The sequence below is a fragment of the Rhipicephalus microplus genome, chromosome 3 (genome assembly GCF_043290135.1).
Source record: "Rhipicephalus microplus isolate Deutch F79 chromosome 3, USDA_Rmic, whole genome shotgun sequence".
Taxonomy (NCBI): domain Eukaryota; kingdom Metazoa; phylum Arthropoda; class Arachnida; order Ixodida; family Ixodidae; genus Rhipicephalus; species Rhipicephalus microplus.
This window is the reverse complement of record NC_134702.1, coordinates 188,259,307-188,281,090: the sequence shown is the minus strand read 5'-3', so window position 1 is coordinate 188,281,090 and position 21,784 is coordinate 188,259,307. Positions and strand designations below refer to the sequence as shown.

The 21,784-nt window shown below is 48.2% G+C and overlaps 1 protein-coding gene across 1 annotated transcript in view; it reads right to left on the bottom strand.

Moving 5' to 3' along the window:
* Positions 1-21,784, bottom strand: part of LOC119176186 (DAZ interacting zinc finger protein 1) — a 79,600-nt gene that overhangs the window by 46,615 nt on the left and 11,201 nt on the right. The window contains exons 4-7 of the mRNA XM_075888186.1: positions 20,418-20,489; positions 16,473-16,682; positions 13,850-14,080; positions 12,617-12,913 (exon numbers count right to left, since the gene is read on the bottom strand). Of these exons, the coding sequence (XP_075744301.1) occupies positions 12,617-12,913; positions 13,850-14,080; positions 16,473-16,682; positions 20,418-20,489 (810 nt within the window). The remainder of the gene's footprint in view (positions 1-12,616; positions 12,914-13,849; positions 14,081-16,472; positions 16,683-20,417; positions 20,490-21,784) is intronic.

Below are 21,784 nucleotides of genomic sequence, written 5' to 3'. Positions count from 1 at the left end.
ACCCGTGCCTTCGGCAGTGCGCGAGGTACGTCGTTCGAGGCAGGACTACCTCGTTGGGCGTCTGGCCCATAGGTACGACCCAGGCCACGTCGCGACACTCGTACCAGCCGAGTGGACAGCTCAGCCTCCGCTAGACGACCGGTCTAGGAGAGCTGGCGCCAGGTTCCTGAACCTGTCCTTGTCCCGCTGGTCGTGGAGAGCTGGCGCCGGGTGCCTGAACCTGCCCTTGCGCCGCTGTTCCAGGAGGGCTGGCGTGGGTTTCCGAGGCGGACTGCAGGTGCTCAAGGGCACAACTCCCTGCCGCCGGAACACGTGTGTCGTCGGCCCCAGTTCGTCGACAGTGGCGCTGAGCCACTGGAGTTCGACGCGGCGACCCTGCGTCTCCCGACTTCGTCACTGCAGGTGACGACGCCGCACAACGTCGACTTCGCCACTGAATGGTGCCGACGGGGCATCAACGACGGCCCAGGCTACTACCCCGACGACCTGAACTGTAGGCCGAACGTTCTACTTATTCATTTAGTTTAGCCGCGTGTTTTTTTTGTTAGGAACTTCGTAATGTGTGGGTTGTCCATGTGTGAAGGGTACAATAGAAGTTGGACGTGTGTTTGTGCACTGGCGTGCTGTCTGATTCTTTCTGGAGCGGTCCTGCCCCAATAACATCACAGTCAGTCTATCACAGACCCTAAATACTTCAGCCACGTTAGTCTCTATTTTATTTATTTGTAAATTGTGCCAATCCCAAAGCCATCAGAGCAGGAGGGCTTATACAGTAGCTGGATACACAATAGCACAAATTGTTATAGAATGCCAGTAACAAGTAATTACAAAGAAAAGTTGCAAATTAGGAGCAATTAGTAGGATGTAAATGTAAAGAGAACAGTCTTGCAAGAGTGGTTGCTTTCTTTTCTTATGGTCAATGGAGTAATAAGATTTCTGGAGCAGAACGTATACAAGGTGTATTCAGTGGGTGTGAGTGTATGGTGATGTCTGGTAGGGCATGTTGGTAGCCTTGTTATGAAATACGACACATCAATTGTTACCCTTGAGTACATGAATTTCAGTCCAGCTATTTTTTCTCGGCGCTCAAGAATATCTGCCCAGCAGTAAGAAATTAACCTGATTGCCTTTTGCAGTGAAAGCTCTTTCGAAATCACAAGAAATGCCGATTCTGGCGCCATAGTTGTCCGCCGCCGTCACTGGTGTACTAACCACTATGGCGCGAAATAGGAAAAATATAATAAATACAAAATATTGAAAACAGAGTGGCAATCGAACCCAGACCTCATGCGAGATAACCTAGTACTACACCTGTGAGCTATACCGGTGATTTAAACTTTGTTGCAAACTGACCCTATGCAGCCTTCATGTCGAATAAGGAATCTTGTCGAAATGTGTAATAAAACGTTATAGTACAGGAAAGCCACAACCAGATGTCGCAAAATTCGAATTGCGTAGCGGGTGCGTTGTTGAATCCTCCAACTCATTACAAAAGCCTCAGGCATAATTCTTCACCGTCGTCAGCCACAGCATCAACAATGTGGACATAATTCCTTACAGGTGTGCTGCGGATACCCCGCTTTCCCGAAGAATGACGAAGGGTGGCACGGTGAATGCCTCACTACTGCACAAAAATTGCAGTGGGTACCCTGCAAGTGTGATTGCAGGTGTAACCCAAAAAGTGTCAAAGAATGTCCTAAAAAAGGCCGCTCCTCTAGGTTTCACTGGGACTGCGCTGCGCGTTCGACGCAGGCTTGGGGGTTTCTAAATGCGAAGCAATTCTTTGCGAACTGCAAACACTTTGAGCCTCTATCTACGTATCTACTTATATTGCATGTTTACTACTCTATCTATTATTGTTCTTGACTCGTGTGTTGTCATTGCTGCTAGCAGCGTCCAGGGCTACTATCGTCGTCAGCACAAGCGCTACATATCATCTTACCGCTTCTGGTGCTGACAATAGCAATGTTGCTGAAGGCATCATTGCGTAACTGTAAACAACTTTTCATATGAAACATATATACGACTGTGCAACATATTGTTGCGCATGCCTGGGAAGAAAACGAAGGTGGGTGAACAGGCTGGCTGCCCGAAGCTGGATGAAGAAAAAAGACGTCGACACTGCGATCATCCACCTGTTGGCCGCTCCGGCGCTTCTCTTCACGACCAAAATAAACGGCCCCCTTCAACCGTATACGTCCTGGTCCTCCTTGTGCGTAACAGATTGGTGGAGGTGCTGGGTAATACTAACCCAACGACGGGAGCTTCGTTTCCAGGACTTCGCCGCTGCCACCGCCTTGCCGGACTCCCACCTGCGCCGGTCGTAATGGCCCAAGATCAGTCATCTAACGCTTCAAGGCCAACTACAGTGGGTTCCGTGCCCAACTACTGAGCCCCACCAACCTTCAGAGGAAAATCGGGAGAAGATGTCGACACGTGGCTCGTCCAGTACAAGCGAGTCAGCAAGTCCAACTGCTGGGATGCCACCGCTCAGCTCAGTAATGTGGTCTTTTGCCTTACGCATACTGCGCTCGTGTGGTACGACAACCACGAGGACACACTGACGCCTTGGACGTTTTTGTTGCGGAGCTGAAAGCGTGTTTCGGTGACTCGAGCATCAAAAGGAAGCGGGCTGAGCAGACATTGTCTCAACGTGCGCTGCTTCCAGGTGAGACATGTACCACGTATATAGAGGATGTGCTGAAGCTCTGCAAGGTGGTCAATGATCAGATGTCAGAAGAAGACAAAGTAGGACATTTGCTGAAAGGCATAGCCGAAGATGTCTATTATTTTCTCATCGGAAAAGAGCACCTGAGCTCGGTGTCCAACGTGATTCGGCATTGCCGAACTTTCGAACAGCTGAAAATTCGCGGCATTGCTCCAAAGTTCGCCCGGCTCACAAATGTTACAATGGTTGCCAGCATCAACACGAGCTCCTGCCCAGACCTGTCCTCGACGATTTGACAGATCGTTCGCGAAGAACTTTTTCGCTATAGAGAACAGACACATTCAGCAGTTGATCACCGTTCTATAAACGACCAACATTCGGCATATGTGCCACGGGAGGCTGTGCCTGCGCCGCCGCCTTCTACGACCCCTTGGCAATCGATGGTCAGTGCAGCACCTGTTGAGTACAGCGCACCCCCCCCCAACCAAGGAGAGCACCATGCTTGCCAGCTCCTCGCCATGAACGGCGCCCTCAGCGTCTGCCTTCTTCGCGATGCCCGGTCTATTCATGTGATATACGGGACGAACAAACCCACTACGCCAGGGAAGACGATGTTCGATTCATTGACGAACAGAGTTCCGACCTCTCATGGTTTGCTACTCCTGTGGTGTCCCAGGACATATTTCGCGATTTTGCAACCGTCGACGTGTAACCCCACGGTATGGCCACCCATCATACTTTGCACGGCCTTCCGAACGACTTCGCGACGACCCGCGAACAACGTACTATGGCCCACCACAACACTCCACACGATCGTCTGAAAGACCGCACGACGACCCTAGGGCAACACACCTGCTGCCTCGCGAAGACTACTGGACACGCAGCGTCTGGAACAATTCCCCTACATCTGACAGGAGCTTGACGCCTCCACCGTCTCTTGTTCACCGTTCTTCTTCACCACGGCGTCGCAACACGTCTCCATTGCCACAGGAAAACTAGCAAGCGCGGCCGATGGAGGTGAGGTCGCCGGAGACGTGGTAACATGAGAAATATGTCCTGTGTTGATGCTCAAGAACAAAGTAAGTGTTTTTGTTGACGATGTGCCTGTGATGGCTTTGGTGGATACGGGGGCAACCATTTCTGTCATGAGTTTGTGTTTTAAAGATACCTCGGGGCGGAAGGTTTTATTTAAGTGGAATCAAGCTTCAAAGTTTTGCGGATAAAGTGGTGAGGCACTGCATCCTGTTGGTGTGTGTCAAGCTGATGTGTTTTTCGGAGGCCGCCTTATTCCAACGGAGTTCGTGATTATTCCGCAGGTGACACGTGATGTTATTTTGGGTATGTACTTTTTGAGGGGGTGTGGCGCGACTGCCGACTGCCGCACAGAGACAATATTCTTGAGTGATCACGTTCCTCCAGCACTCATGGAAAACCCTGTGGATGGTGAGATGGCATTGTGTGTCAGTGGCGACACTATCATACCACCGTTATCAACCGTTCGTGTACCTGTTGGTTGCAGTGACAGCTATTCCGACAACTTTGGTGCCAACGTAGAACCACTGTACACCAACTGCATGAAAAGGAACGTGTTGATCCCACATTGTGTGATGTCGATCAGACGTGGACGTGCTGGTTTATGGACTGTCAATTGCTCCACAGAACCCGTGATGTTACCAGATGGTATAAAGTTAGCTGTCGTCAGTGGACAACACGAGGCCTTACTGGTGACTGAGCTTAGAGATGCGCCGGAAGAGCATCGTAGTCACAGTTTTCAAACGGCTCTTCTGTCAATGGTGAATAAGTCGCTGAGCACAAGTGAACGCCGAACATTGGTCAATGTACTTTCGAAGCACGTCTCTGCATTCGACATTGCGCAGAAAGACAAAGCGCCCTTCATCCCTGCTTCTCGGACATGTCACACTATCAACACGGGTTTGGCCAATCCGATTATACAAAAGCCATACCATGTTTCGCCATCCGAGTGGCGGATTAATAATGAGCAGGTGAACGAAATGATTCAAAACGGAATCATTCAAGAGTGAGTCGGCAAGTCCATGGGCAGCTCCAGTAATTCTCGTTAAAAATAAAGACGGATCGTGGAGATTTTGCATCGATTATCACCGATTTAATGCTGTAACAAAAAAATACGTGTACCCACTTCCACGTATTGATGATGCCATACACTGTATACATTCGGCCTCTTACTTCTTCTCTGTAGTCTTAAGATCAGGCTACTGACAAATTCCCATGCATTCTGAAGATAAATAAAAGACAGCCTTTGTAACCCCTGACGGCCTTTTCGCATTCAACGTGATGCCATTTGGACTGTGCAATGTACCGGCGACGTTCGACCGATTTATGGACACTGTTCTTTGGGGCTTGAAGAGGAGCATTTGCATGTGCTATCTCAACGACATCGCCATCTTTGGCCGCACCTACAGCGAACACAATTCCTCCTTGTGCGTAACAATATGTCTCCGCATACAGCCTTTGCACATATCTTTAGCGTCGATACATAACCTTTCCATCAATAAAAAACTACAACATAGCCGCCTCCTTTCCGCATGCTTCGCACGACAACAATTACAAAGGCACATAGGGTCTACCGAATTTTCGTTGTTGCACTAGTTACCTAAATAAGCAGAACCAACTTGCTAAGTCAGCCACTATTTCTCTGTAGTGTCCCATTAAGGTCCGTATTCTGAATTCAGTCTCTTTAGGCCATAATCATGTAAGCCTTTTGTTGTAAACTCAGCAGCTTACGAAGAACACATTGTAGCATTACCTTGAGCTGGGCTGAACCCCCTTCATTTGCAAAATCCAGGCAGGAAAGCGTCTTGTAATCCAGTAAACAGAAACTATACAAAAGTGATACTACAGATGTAGGCTCATCTTCAATTGAGGTCATATCTCTCTCTCTCTCTCTCTCTCTCTCTCTCTCTCTCGAGCAGGCGTTTCTTGAGTTCGCCACATCGCAAAAAAGTACACCGCAAAAAAACAGGGTATGCTATAGCGAAAGAGTGCACGCCAGAGATAGAAACGTTGTTAGATATTGAGCTGTGCAGACTTTTTCTAAGTTCCCCGCGTCAAAGTATGATCAAGTCCACCCACCAAAAAAAATGTGTTCGTAATCAAGTCACATTCAGGAGGTTTTTAAATGCAGAGCATTTCTTATTCACACTAGGTCGCGCATCCGGTGTCGGTGGCACTATCCACAACCCCCCTGTGCGAGCTCGCGTCTCGGGTCTCGTGCCAACTGTCACTCACCCCTCTCTCGACTGGCAACGCCGATGCAGGCAGCGTCTGCTAGTAAAACCGACTGCTTGCGTTGCATGACCGTCCAAGGCACTAGATCGCGCGTTCGGAATTCAGACGAGGGCGTCTTACTTGGCTTTCGCTTGGCCTGAGGCTTTGCTTGAGTCGAGTAGATGCGAGGGAAGCAGCAGTACCTTCAACCACTTCTTCGTGTCTTCAACCAGTATTGGGCACAACCCTATAACAGCGTCCCATGACTGCTTGAAGGCAACGCTTCTCCTTCATTCAAGAAATAGGAATAATAAAAACAAAATAACAATTAGGCATTCACAAACCGTATTCATATTGTAAGACAGTAGCAGCGTTGGAGTCTCGACAGCGTTTATTAGGCCGAATCGCCTGATCAACCCTTCGAACGAAGACGACGTTTTTTCGCGATGATGATTATAAACAGATGAAGAAGATGAAGGTCAAACGTTGTCAATATTGTGCTTACACTAATTTCCCCCTCGCGCGGAAGCGGCCAATTAGGCCGCTGTTTATGACGGTGGTGTACGGCGCACGAATGGTTTTAGGCGCGACACGTGAACAACCTCCGTACCACGAAAACGGCCGTCGGGAGGCGTGACAACAGGGGTTACTCGATAGTTAACAGGAGACGTCTGCTCGACTATAGTGTAGGGGCCGATGAAACGTGAGTGAAACTTATCACACAGGCCGGGAACCCGCGTTGGGGTCCACAACAGTACTCCGTCTCCAGTATTGAAGTGAACTACGCGGTGGACGCCATCGTAGCGAGTCTTCCGCTCTTGTTGGCTTGCCTGTGTATTGAGGTGGGCGCGTCGGCGACAATCGGCCAGGCGAGAGATTAAGTGCTCCCTCGATGACGATGACGAGTTCACAGGGACGTCAAAAAAGGAGATGTCGAGCGGAGATGTTGGTTGATGGCCATAGACGAGAAAGAATGGGGAATAGCCCATGGTGCGCTGCGTAGCGGTATTGTACGCAAAAGTCACGAATGGCAGGATGGTATCCCAGTTGGTGTGGTCGGCCGTGAAGATATGGTCGGAACTTCTTGATGGCCCAGACAACGACGAGACACTCCTGCTCGGTGATGGTGTAGTTTTTCTCTGCTGCTGTAAGGGTGCGACTTGCGTATGCGATCACACATTCGTCATAACGCTCTGTTCGTTGCAGAAGTACAGTGCCGAGACCGTGTCCGCTGGCATCAGTATGGAGGAGAGCGGGTGCGGCGTTATCGAAATGACAAAGCACTGGCTCAGACGTGAGGGCACGTTTCAAAGTGTCAAAAGCCATTTGGCATTCGTCCGACCATACGTATGACGCTCCCGAAGAAAGGACTTGGTGAAGTGGCGCAGCAATGGTGGCGAAGTCTCGTATAAAGCGCCGGAAGTACGACGCAAGGCCAAGAAAGCTTCGGAGCTCTTTGACGCGTTCAGGCACCGGGAAGTGAAGAACGGCGGTAATCTTGTCGGGATCTGGCCGGATTCCATCTTTGCAGACGAGATGTCCAAGTACTTTAATACTTTTGCTAGCAAAGTGGCACTTCTTGGTGTTGAGCTGAAAGCCAGCAGCTGCGAGACACGTCAGAACTTCATCCAGGCGCTGCAAGTGCTCTTCGAATTTTGAAGAAAATATGACGATGTCGTCAAGGTAACATAGGCATGTTTTCCACTTAAGGCCCCGCAATACAGTGTCTATCAGTCGTTCAAACGTTGCTGGCGCATTGCAGAGGCCGAAAGGCATGACGTTAAGTTCGTAAAGCCCATCGGGTGTGGCAAAGGCAGTTTTTTCCTTGTCATCCTCGTGCATTGAAATGTGCCAATAACTGGAACGCAGGTCAAGGCTCGAAAAATATTCCGCTCCTTGCAAGGAATCTAAGGCATCATCAATGCGAGGCTAGAGATATACGTCTTTTCTGGTTACTTTGTTTAATGCGCGGTAATCAACGCAGAATCGCACCGAACCGTCTTTTTTTTTTCTTACGAGAACGACAGGTGACGACCAAGGGCTTGAGGAGGGGCGGATGATGTTTTGCTTGAGCATATCAGCAACGTACTTGTCGATGATCTCGCGTTCGCAGGAAGAAACACGGTATGGTCGACGACGGACAATAGAAGTTCCGTCGGTGTGTATGCGATGAGCCACCGCAGAAGTCTGGCTTAGAGCAGTGGAATGTACGTCGAAATAATATTTATGCTTAGACAACAACGCCAGTAGTTCGTCTGCTTGCGGGGGAGTGAGATCCGTGCTGATGGTACTGACGAGAGCCGTAGTGGATGGAGCATCTGTTAGTATTGAACGTGATTCCACCAGACTGGTATCCGAAGCCACTACAGAGATAGGTTGTGTGTCCACGCTGGAAACTACAACAGTGCCCTTTGTCAGCAGAATCGGCTCATTGGTGATATTCAGTACTGCGAGAAATGCGGCGCCGTTGGAGAAGCGGACAAGACTCGATGAAAGTGCAATCTCTCTGGATAGACAACGGGCTGATGGACTGACTAGGACGTCACCGTGGTCAATGGAGTCAGACATAACCGTGATAACGTGCTCGTGGTTAGGTGGCACAAGGAAGTCATTGGCTGTTCGTAGCCGGTCACGTGATAATTTTGGGGAAATATCATCCGTCTCTCGCATATGTATGAGTCGTTGTCGACAAGAGATGGAGGCAGCAGCATCATAAAAAAAGTCCCATCCTAAAATAAGCATAACAGCACAAGAATCCAGCACGGCAAACTGAATATGATGCCGGATGCCATCAATGAAAACTCTAACGGTGCGCTGTGCTGATGGCCGTATATGCGAGTCATTTGCGCTACGTAAGAAAGTGCCAGTATAAAGTGTGATAACCTTACGTAGACGAGTACACGAATCCGCATGAATAACAGAAATAGCAGCCCCCGTGTCCACCAATGCCTGAACTGGTACCCCTTCCGCATACACTAATAACAAGTTGGCTGGGCCCTCTGGACGTATTGGTGTTTGTTCGAGCGATGCAGCTTTCCCTCCAAAAACTGCACCACCTAGTTTTCCGAGTGGTAGTCAGAAGTAGGTACAGCCGGTCTCAGAGGAGATGTTGAGCGTCGTCGAGGTGAAGGGGACCGGTGGCGTCCGGGATAGCAGGGGTGAGGTGCGGTGAGTGGAGAAGTCGGAGAGAAGGAACGTGTCGTAGGGCGTTGCTGGTACTGGTTCGGGGATGGCTCCGAATCCCATTCGTAAACATCGTAGCCACGGCGTTCGTCCTGTTGGCGCTTGCGGCAAAATCGTGAAATATGGCCCCAAATGCCACAATAGTAACATATTGGGCGAGGCGAGCGCCAGGGGGCGCAGTGTGCTGGAGCTGTCACAGGCGTTGGTACTGGCGCTATACCAGGCGAATGTGGTGCAAATGCTGCTACGTTGGACGGCGCAGGAACAGGATGCGCGTGCTGAACTAAGGTAGGTGGCATGGCAGCGACTTGTGCATACGTCATAAGTGGCGTTGGTGGCGCCATAGTGTTCGATGGGAGAGCGCCAGCCATGGATGAGAGCTCCTCTTTGATGATGTCGCGCAGACCAGCAGATTGAGAGTGAGACCGAGGGGCGGGTGCACATGGCAACCCTTGCGCTTGAAGCTCCTCGCGAATCAGAGTGCGAATCAGCGCGCGCAAATCCGCATCCGATGAAGGCCGGCTGTCACTAGCATCTGGGTAGCCTGGGTGCAATCGAATGGCTTGGAGTTCATCAAGAGGCTGACATGTCGTGATGACGTCCTCAACGGTTGTGGGGTTTTTAACAGCCAGAGCGTTAAACGCGACATGTCCTATCCCTTTGATGACGTGGCGAACACGATCAGCTTCTGTCATCGCCGAGTTCACGCGGTGGCAAAGGGCAAGGACGTCTTCAATGTACGAAGTGTACGTCTCCCCGGGAAGTTGGGCACGGCCACCGAGCTTTCGTTTCGACTCTTCAGAATGGATGTTCGGTTTTCCAAAAATTGGACTTGTTGAGCAAAAGTAGGCCAATCCGGGAAGCTGCTCTCGTGGTTAAAAAACCACGTTTTCGCGACATCGGACAGATAGAAGGCGACGTGACGAAGTTTTTGAGGCTCATCCCATCGGTTATGAACACTGGTCATGTCGTATTATTTTAGCCATACCTCGACGTCATCGCGTGTAAGACCACAGAAGATGGGTGGGTCGCGCTGCCGGGCGTTGACGATCCACGCAGGAATGGTTTGTTGGACAGGGATGCTGGATGTTCCGGGCAGCGGTTCTTGAGCCAAGGCAGAGGACGGAGAAAGCAAGCGGCGACCCGAACGAAGCTCCAGGAGAACGTGACGTCGGAGATGACTTGGGGATCAAAGCACTTCCACCACTCTGTAAGACAGTAGCAGCGTTGGAGTCTCGACGGTGTTTTTTAGGCCAAATCGCCTGATCAACCCTTCGAACGAAGACGACGTTTTTCGGGATGATGATTATATACAGATGAAGAAGATGAAGGTCAAACGTTGTCAATATTGTGCTTACAATATACACAATATTAAGGTGATACCCCCACTACTCTGCAACGAGTTTACTTAAGTTCCCCCGTTTCATAGCCCATTCGCGCGTCACCGTTTATAGGGCAAACGGCTGTGGCGGTCCCCTAGCTTTTGTTCCTCTGGATTATTTGTCTGCTTGCTTACTAAAGCGATGCCTCATCAAACGTGCAAAGTTATCGTCGGCAGCGCCAACACGATAAATGCGAAAAGCATAATCACCCCGCCGCGGTGGTCTAGTGGCTAAGATACTCGGCAAGTCGCGGGATCAAATCCCGGCTGCGGCGGCTGCATTTCCGATGGAGTCGGAAATGTTGTAGGCCCGTGTGCTCATATTTGGGTGCACGTTAAAGAACTGCAGGTGGTCAAAATTTCCGGAGCCCTTCACTACGGCGTCTCTCATAATAATAGCGTGGTTTTGGGACGTTAAACCCTATAAATCAATGAACAAAAGCGAAAAGCATATTATTTTGATGACGTCACACTATGACGTCATATTGACATCACGGGTCACGAGCATTCGGGATGTTATGACGACATATCTATAACGTCACATCATATTAGATTGTCACTTGGTCAAATGTGGGCCAATCATGGAGGCCGTGCAAAACCAGATGAAGGACAGAAAGCTTGCAACACCTCCGATCCCGTAAGCATTGCTGAACTGGTTTCGGAGCGTATAGCTTTCAGGTGGGATCAATTCAGTAGACTGAGAAGGAAAATAAGAAGATGGCTTCCGCTTTTCAGTTCTCTTAGGCATATGCATAAAGGACCTGGAGACTTGTCTGCTGACTTGTTCGTTTGTTCGGTTACACCACCATAATTTGCAGAGGTGTCATTAGCTAGGCAAATTAAACCGCTCACTTCTTACCTAAAACACTGCCAACAACAGGTATGCATTAATCATCACGTCTGAAAGTTCAAGACATTAGGAGCCGGATTTCCGCAGGGCAGCATTCTAGGACACCCTTCATTCTCTCTTTATATAAATGATGTTGTCAGAATTGATAAGCCCGCAAGATTTATAATATATCCAGATGACACTACCTACCATTTTCCGCGACGAATGCTACTGATGCAATAAAGAATGTCAATCGCACATTATCGATGCTCTGGCAATTCTCTTAATAGAAATATTATTAAAACAAATGCTGTCTTCTTTTGACCCACAAACCGTAAAATAGAAGCCCGAACTGGATTATGCCATAAAACTTCACCAATAGGGATCGTGCCTTCTGTAAAGAGTCTCGGTGTTTTGTTTGAGGAACACGTGTCTAAGAATAAGCCCAGTGAACTAATCGCGTATAAAATTTCACGGGTGTGCGGTATCCTCAACAAATGCAAATACTGTTTGTCTAAAGACACTATTAAGCTTGGTACTTATAACAGTCTATTTGCATCGTGCATCAAGTACTGCTACTTAATGGGGGGTACGACGGTGCTGACGAACATTTAGAATCTTGACGTAATCCAGAAGAAATCAATTCGTGCCATTATTTGCGCGTCAAAATGTCACACTGAACTATTATTTGTTGACCTTAACTTAAAAAATTGCTTCCAGCACTATAACACTGGTATCGTCAAAAAGAACAACATCCCATGCAACCTTTCTTGTCAAACGGAAAATAAAAAAAGCTACGCATGACTCGTCTCATCAAGAAATGGGAACTTCCACGCGCGCGAACGTACTAAGGCAAACAGATGTTAAGCGCTTTCTCTCGTCCATTCTTCCTCTTGGGCCTCGACTGTTTCTCTTTGCACTGGTATTTTCGACGGAACCAAGATTACCTGACCGGCTAAACAGTATGGATCTATTAGCCCAGTGCCCCGCCGCGGTGGTCTAGTAGCTAAGATACTCGGCTGCTGACCCGCAGGTCGCGGGTTCAAATCCCGGCTGCGGCGGCTGCATTTCCGATGGAGGCCGAAATGTCGAGGCCCGTGTGCTCAGATTTGGGTGCGCGTTAAAGAACCCCAGGTGGTCTAAATTTCCGGAGCCCTCTACTACGGCGTCTCTCATAATCATATAGTGGTTTTGGGACGTTAAACCCCACATATCTATCAATCAAACCCCACAAATCAATCAATCTATTAGCCAAGTGTCAGGGTCTTCTTGCATTGAGAACCAAGATCACATTCAGCCGAGAACGTACCTTGGTGAGCGCCACGACGTCCTTAGCGAGCGCGTCCATGCGCTGCAGAAAAAGGCGTTCCTGCTGCGCTAGAAGGCGACCAACTTCATCCTTCTGCTGGATCAGCTGCTGCGACAGGCTGACCAGCGCCGCCTGTCCCTCGGAGAAGGATCCGGGAGGCTCGGCTGACAGCTCCCAGGGACTCGCCTCGCCGGCAGCAGCACCTGCCGAGCTCATCTTGCGGTCACCCACCGCCAGGCTGTCGCACTTGCGCTGAAGCTCGTCCAGCCGACAGAGCAGTTCGTCGCGAAAGAGGAGCTGCCGACGATGAGAGAATATGAATCGTATACCATACGGCAGTAATTTTCGCTGTTGGTGAAGTGCTTACATCCACGCTGCAGACTTTAATAGATTGTACAGATTGGACAGACTTCAATAGGCTTGGCTAATATTCATCTATAAATATTTACACGCCATATGATAGAAAACTCGGGAAGACCACGTGAAATGCTGTTCATGCGCCACCACCGTAATAGCAGCCAGATGAATAAATACATGGTGGTCAATTACCGGCTTATGTGACTTAAAGTAACACACTCACATGCACGTGGGCACCACAGAAACACTTTGATAAAAAAAGCGCTGTTATAAAAGTAAAATTGGTTTGCTGCGCTTGTGTCTGGAAGTAAGAGGGGCCGTTCTCTTTGTCTTTCCCTGTCGTTTTAACATCAATGGTCAGTACGCCAGAAGCTTCACTCTTAATGCGTACCTTCCAGATGTGTTCGCGTATCAGAGTGTATCAGCGTAGATGTGGCTGTGTCCCTCTTATTCCTCAAGGCAACTCAATTTGTCGAAGCGCGAACTAGCGCAGCCTCGAGATCTCCCCAATGCTATCGCATCTTTCAACGCGTCCGCTCCTGGCCTGCATGTATGCAGCGAGCATTCGCATACACAGCGATGTGATGTGCGCACTGGTTGCGGTTAATAATGAAAGAGTCACCCGAGAAGATCGCTCTGGCTTGTATCGATTTCCCACATTTCATCCAAGCCTCTTGGGAGGCCAAGCACTCTATACGCTGTGCGTTTTCCGACATATCAGATCCCATACGTAGTGATTGCGCTAACTGCAACGCTACTACATTTCACACGCTTCGGCGCGACCGCGGGGCCAGGTTTTTTTCGAACTACTGCACATTTTCCCTCTTACGAATGTGCACATCAGCGTAGTGATGCTTTCCCTGTAACTTCGCTCACTTTGTCCTCGGCGTGGTCGGGCCCATCTTCTTTCCGCAGCAGGATATTCCGGAGTTCGTGCAAGCCCCGGTTCAACTCAGTTGCCGTTGGCAGCGCCGTGCCAGTGGCCATTCGCTGCCACTGCGCCAGCAGGGCGTCCTCTGTGGGTGCGGGCTTCTCCGGGTGTCGCCGCACCACGTGCGCTTGCAGGTACGCTAGGCTAACGAACACCTTGCGGCAGTAGGGGCAGGGCTGCGGCGACACGATGCACCGTTGAAAACACTTGAACGTGCCCTAGCGCAGTTGGAACGTATCTACGAATCTAAAAAAAAATGTGTACTTTAGGTAATCAAACAGTTTACTTGTGGTTAGTCGACTGCGTTAAATTGTCAAATATCTAGTGCAATACCGAAGAGGACGAACAAAAATGGCTGCAAATCGACGACGTCAATGCTGATGATGGAGCGAAGAGGGGCCGTTCTCTTTGTCTGTCCCTGTCGCTTTAACATGAATGATCAGCATGCCAGAAGCTTCACCCTTAATGCGTAATTTCCACAATGTGTTCTTGTGCATGAGTGTATCAGCGTAGATGTGACTGTGTGTCATCCACTGTGATGACTGTGTCGCATCTATTGACGAAATGATAAGAGACCAAAAAAAATTTCACTTTGAAACACCATTTGCGCGCTATAGACAGTATTGCGCACAGATTTTTCGCACCTGCGCTTCGAATAGAGATGGTGGCGAGCCCCGACGACAACGATCGGACATCGTCAGTTCCTAATTTACTGCTTAGGCCATCCAAGCGCTCGAGCTCCACTGCTCAAACGTGAACTCGAAAATTAAGTATTTATTTCACCGTACACTTTTAGGCGCAAAAACCACATACGAGGTTGCGAAGACACTGGTGAATGTCAGTATAAGCTTGAGCTGCATAAGGCGTATTTTTCGTCTCTTCATCTTTTTCTCGGGTACGCGCATTTTTTTTTATATCTGTGTACAATTCTTACGATCAAAGCTGCGTCATTGAAAAAACATTTCGGTTTCCGAAAGCTTTTGCTGGTTTCAGCTCTTCCTTGTCAATGCGAGGAATTCACAGAGTTTTTTTTTAATGAAGCTGTTCATTCAGTTTTTGAGGCTGTACCTCCTTTCAACGCCACAAAAACTGCACACAAGAGTGAAGCGGCTGAGCTGCGATAAGTCATGTGGCTCTGTGTTATAATACACAGCGTCCATTGCACCTGACGCAATGTTGATCTTGTATAATTCTAAAAAATACTCTCTCCCACATAGATAATTCAGCATAGGCGTGAACTTCAGCTCGGAACCAATAATGACATTCCTAAGTGCTTTAAAACGAGTAAAAGGCAGACATGCTCTCACAGGCAGACGTCCTCACCCTTTGTCTCCAACGTGTGGGAATAGGAGGCCAAGAAAAACATTATTGAAACACACGGAGCAAGTAACAAAGAAAACGCAGGAGGAAAACACGCACAATGCTTAACCTGCGCTGTATGTTTCGCTAAACTAAACCAACATATCTACGTTCGTTCTGTCATAAGCATTTGTCAGCCTAGTGGCTAAGCTGATGTTACGGCCATGATTTCCGAGCTTGCCGGCGTCTGTCTCTTTTTTTTTTGGGGGGGGGGGGGGCGCCGAGTACAGTGTTGACTACGGTCACCACGTCGAGCCAATTATGAAAGACTCGGATCGAACTCACCACATTTCTCTTTTCACTTTCGATAAGCATTTCTAGGCACAGGCACGGGCGATGTCACGATTGACATTCATTGTACACCTATGACCTGTTCTCAAGTTCCGCCAAGGTCGAGTTTTAAGCCAATCAGAGTGATAGCCTTGAGTCAACGAATTAGCGCTCTCAAGGTGGCGGATTGAGGCATGGTCACGACTTCCACAGCTCGGTGAGCTTGGCAGTAAAATGAAGGAGAAGCGTAGTGATACACACCAACAGCAGAGTGCGAGCACCAAATATATGCTTTCCGCAACCTGCACGAAAACTGGACAACCCACGCACTGGCGTACTCACTGAGCAGCTGTGGACGAGCATCATAGGACGATTGCATCTGCGCCAATTGATTGATTGATTGATTGATTGATTGATTGATTGATTGATTGATTGATTGATATGAGGGGTTTAACGTCCCAAATGTGAGACGCCGTTTTTGAGGGCTCCAAAAATTTTAACCACCTGGGGTTCTTTAGCGTGCACCCAAATATGAGCACACGGGCCTACAGCATTTTCGCCTCCATCGAAAATGCAGCCGACGCATCTGGAATTCAATCTCGCGACCTTCGGTTCAGCAGCCGAGTATCTTAGCCACTAGACCACCACGGCGGGGCGCATCTGAGCTGATTCAACGGCTCATTCACAAGGAGGCGCTGGCCGAGAAGACTGCACCTGCCTGTGAAGGTTCATGATAAAAACAAGGTTTCTGCTTGCGTATTAGCTCAAAAATGGGCGTCAAATGCGTTCCCATGTACTGTTTCTTCCATTTGCCCACGTCACGCGCTTACTCATAAGGAAGTAAATGAGTTGGTGCTGTACACACTATTACGTGACAACGAATAGTCAAACAGCTACTGAACAGCATCAGACAGGGGAGAGTGAATGAAGGTACACAACTGCTCCCGTGGATGCGAAGCGGTCAGAGCGCAGCATCTCCAGCTGCTGGTTCTCGATGATGCGGCGTCGCTTGCGGTTCTCGCGCTGAAGTTCCCGAATGGCCTCCTGGTCGCAGATGCGGAACTTGCGCTCTTCTTCCAGCGTCTGCATTGCCTCCGCCAACCGTTCCTCGGTGTCGGTTAGCGACTGGAGAAGAATATCCTGCGAGAACTGTCGGTGAAAATACTCTTGTAATACACCCTGCATAATATACAAGAAACCGACTCTCTAAATGTCCCCGGAGTTCTGAAAACAAGCGTTGAGACCCTGGTGTCACCCATTCTTCCGACTCTTCGATGGTTCCAATGTAGGAAATGTTTCAAGACAAAGGCCCTCAATTCTGCCTCCACCACCAAAAGTGGCCGTCAGTGTCGGCACGAAGTGATATAAAAATCATCATCATTCGAAGACATCGTCATGTAACTTCATGATGACGTCAAATATCGCGAATATTTGGGGCATTTTGTATGTGAACATTTTGTATGTTTCTCTATCTGCTTTCGACGCCCGCTTATTTACCTATTATTAAGTAACCAACAATACCAGGTCCCGGGGCAGTTTTCGAACAGTGGGAACTCTAATCGTAACAACCTCTCTTGTATATTATACGTTTAGGTGAGAAAATAACCTTGAACTTGAGTCAATCTACAATCAATGTAAAGCGCGGTATTTCACCAGTCGTTCTAGTAACGCAAAGCCGACTAGCTTTTGTCCGTCTGGCAAGCCTAAGATGCCGCCAGGGTCCAAGGACTTCGATTCGTCACTTGAGGCACTGCCATCATATTAGATGGAGGGTGGGATGGGACAGGTGTTAATTCACTCTTCCTTCCACCTCGCCTGAAGGAAACTGCTCGACTTTCAATAAAGTTTATTCATTCATTCAACCGTATAAACTACAATTATCCACCAGATGTGTACGCACTAAACTACGTCATGCGTGTGTGCACCACGTGTACTAATCCTGCTGTAGATTTGTGAGGTCAGCCTGAAGCTCTTACGATGTTCTTGTTCTTTTTGTTCTTGTGATGACGTAGACTTGCTGAGTACGCTTACTTGGTGTACTGCACATGCAGCTTCACCATTAGGAAAGAGAAAGACTAGATTGGAGCGATCGCTGCCCGCGCTGCTATTAGCCATTGTGGTAGAAAAACCTATACCCAGCACCTCCTCTAATTCAAACAAGGGCGTTTTAACGGCAGCCGTCGCGACAAGTGGACACGTGGGAAAATAGCCACGGCGGGCAGCGATCGCTCCATCGTAGTTTTTCTCTTCTCTTTTGGTCAAGCCGCATGTCCACTACCTTCCCTGCATTGGTTTATCACGTAAACATTTGACTTCACCGCTAGGGGGGGGGGGGGGGGGGGCATCTGTGTTTTTTTTAAGATAAAAGTGCATTTTGATGTTTCAAATGAAACAGCTGTCAGTTTGCGCCCATTGTGTCTATCTTTTTCGGATCTGTTCATGAGTTGTGCATAAAACAATCATAAATCGGTATGAGCTCACCCAATTGTCAGTACTGTTGCTTATAAGTGCTCACGGGGTTGACCTCGGCTGTCATCGTCAAATATGGCTGCTCTCTGATTTTCTTTTTATTGCGATAGCAAGTATAAAGACACTCCCGGCTGCATTTTGACGCCGGTGCTGGCGTCACCATCATTCACCGTATATGTATAAGTATATATGCATAAGAAAACAAAAGAAAGAAAAATCATCCAGAAAAAGACTCCGGCGCACGGAATCGAACGTCCGACGTCTGAATTCTGATTGCGAGGCATTAGCCACTGAGCCACGAAGGGGCACCTCCCTGAACGTTTAAATGGCAAGCTATTTATAACTACCACTTATCCCTGGCAATGGGCATCTCGTGGGGAACTATTGCGTTTTAAGCATTGGCGGCGATTTGGCGCAATGAGCACACACGCGCGTCGCCACATCGTCACGACGCGGCGGGGCACGCTTTGATCTCCCACGCGTACTTTGCTCCGCGGAGAGGAGACGCTCACGCGTGCGCTCACCTGTCTCGCAGTGGCGACAATCTTACGCCTTGGGCTTTCACCGGAACTATTTTGTTGTAATTACCGGGCGCACAAAGGTCACTGCACTTGCTGCACAGTCTCTGTTTGCGAAAAGGGCACGCTTTTAAGGCACAGCGAAGTAAGAACTGAGATGCCTACTCGCGTTCATCTGTACCTGTCAGTAAGTTTTGTGCGTCATTTGCGCGTGAGAAACGCGGGGCACGTTTAGATCGGCTTGCCATTATTGACGAGACCCTTCGAATTTTCGCTATCGCATTCATTGCTTCGGCTTTGCGGCAAACTGCGACTTTTTTCTGTCTTCTTGAAGACAGTCATGCGGAGCTCCAAATTCATATCGTAGGTCTTACCCTTACGACAAAGACAAATCAGTGCGAAAGGACCATTATAAATGTGAAGAAATGAATACACAAACACTTAGATCAGGTCAGTGGAGTATAGGTATCGACGCAAGAAAGCTAAATAGGCGAATAGCAGTCGATTGACTTGCTAACAGCCGTGAACAGAATACTGGCAAATACTGGAGAGAGAACAAGTTGAATCTGACAGGCCATGCGACAGTTTCCACATGCTTTAAGCCGCAATGTTCTCTCACTGAATACTTACCACCGGCTGGTCTACCGTTGTCAATCAGGTACGTTCATCGCTTATTCGTGGTTTGCGATTTCAAAAAAAACTGTCCTTACCACCCTTTCCTTATCACCTATTTTATATCTCAGTATCAACAAGACTAGCCTTAATTTTTCAGCCGTCTACTTGTGTAAAGCGTTACGATAACGCGTTTCCTTGAGACACCATGCACAGAACGCGCGCAACTCCGTTCAAATGTGACAGACAACATTCATTATCACAGTTCAGTTAACAGCCCACACGAAACTATTCAGTTGCTTCCCGTTTTCATTCTGTGCAGATAATTAATCGTCGAGGTGCCGAGTGTGCCGTATAATAACGATATAAATATTTGTAAAGAGCTGTGGGCCTTAAGGAACCCACGTGAAACACGGTATTCGATCCGTTCGTGTTTAAACTAATGTTGTCCAAGATTCAAATTTTTCAACGCGACAAAACGTTTATGCTACATGCATGTGCGTGCTGTACATGCTAAGCGTCATGTGAAAATGTACAGTGTTAGGTACTGTAGAGCAAGTGTTATCAATACGGCATTACAGTGCCTGGAAAAAAAAGGGTTGCATCTGGGTGTTTTGACGAAATACATTAATGTAATGCTTGGTTTTTAGTGTCGTGAGCATCGTGTGAGACTCTTGTTTCTCTTTAAAGCCTACATGGTCGACCAAAACCTTCTGGTTTTTCGAATATGCAGAGAAGGTATTTTACAAAATAGAGATCAATATTCTTATTCAAGATAGGTGTTATATTTGATGCGTATAATATCGGAGGAGAACATTACTTAAGTGTGAATTAACTGCAAGAATAGTTAATGAAAACCTCGTTTGATGAATAATTCTGAGTAGCCGCGGTTGTTGCGGAATCCTGGCAGAGCACATCTCATGCATGTTTTTCTTTCCACGCGCGCTCCGAGACTGGCTTCAGAAGCGCACGAAAAACAAAGTTAACTGGAACCACAACCAGCATAACCAAAACAAAAATATTTAGGGCGACTTCAACCACATATATGCGTTCGTGCGAGCGCTTCAAATGTGCGGGTATATATGCGCATACAAAACTTCAAAAAAATTTCTTGAGGGGGATGTCTCCACCTACCCTCCCCAGGTTGTGCCAGTGCAAGGAATATACCTGGTTATACGAACAACTACGTGCGAGCCTAACTACACACAAGTAATGATAGTAATGATAGTCGCCTCCAGAATTTTCTTCGACGAAGATAAAGTTGAGCCCCATATGGGCTACTTACCATGAGGTATTCAATGCAGAGCTGCGCAAGCTTGAACAACTTGACAAAGTTTGGGTCCACTGACGTTCCTTCCTGCACGAGAAGGTTGATCGAGTGAGATATGAGTTGCAGGACATTTAGTGCGCTCGAAGTCAACATATTGTCTTGGGAGTTGCAAAACCATGTTGCATCATGGTGTAGGAGGGGGAAGTCCTGGTAAGGCTTCGGAGCCCTTCCACACCCCCGTGCCGATACCCATGAAACAACGCTTAAAAACCCAGCTGCTTCTCTGATATTGCGCACATCTGGATAATTCGAAAAGGGAACTTTATTTCAGGCTAACTTAACAGTGCGTTTTTTGATGACGTTCGGCAGCTTGGGAACTCTTCGACTGTCTAAATTCGTACATATTGCGCTCCGGATATCCGTACTGCGTCGGGGACATCATCGCGGGAGCTTAATTAAATGCGGCAAAGTGGCGCTGTTGATTAACACGTAAAGATGACTGCGCGCATTATCTCCATGGCTGAATTGTAGTACATAGCGACCCATATATAGTTTTGTGATGTAATGTGCATCGAAACTGTGGACACTAAATCAATATTATTTTCCGGACACAGGAACGTAGGTGATTTAACAGCTGCACATTTGGAGACAAGTAACCCATTTAAAATAAGTATTCTGTGAAGCAAGGTAGCCTGCCACTTTCCCCCATTCTCCAAGCATTCGAATTCAGAAACTATACCAATCGTTGCCTAGAAAACTTTTTATACATTATGAAACCGATTACAGGCTTTTTACAGGTTCTCGTGTGCTTACCAGTTTCGTAACGTAAACGTACCACCTTACCCAGCCTTTAATTCAGACTTCTCAGCCCTTCAGCTCATCACTCGAGAACTGAAGAAAGGAAAATCCTGAAGCCCTAGTTGATTGTGGCTCACACTTCAAAGCGCCACAGTACACATTGGTCTCATTGACCGGTTTACAGCGACCGACTTACTGCTTCGCAATGATAAACGTGTTCTCACATGTCAAAATCAAGCAGCAAGTCTGCGCACAGATACACGGGCAATGTCAAAAAGTACCCAGTTAGCAGCGCCTGCACTGTGCGTACTGTGCACTTCGCCAGCTACACACGACGCAAAACAAAAGTCGCCTTAACCGCAACGGCAAGAAAACTCCCTTATAACACGAACCCTGATGTCCTTAATCGAAGGAAACTCGCAGGACCTCGCACGGTGAGCAGTGTCATCACCGGAGGAGGAACGCTTAAGCTATGTCCGGAGCGATAGTAAAGGCCGTAAAAAGAAACCCCTCCCACTTTTCCAGTCCAGTCATGGTCCAGGAAACGTTCTTATCAAAGCTATTTATTCTACCTCGACCTTTTT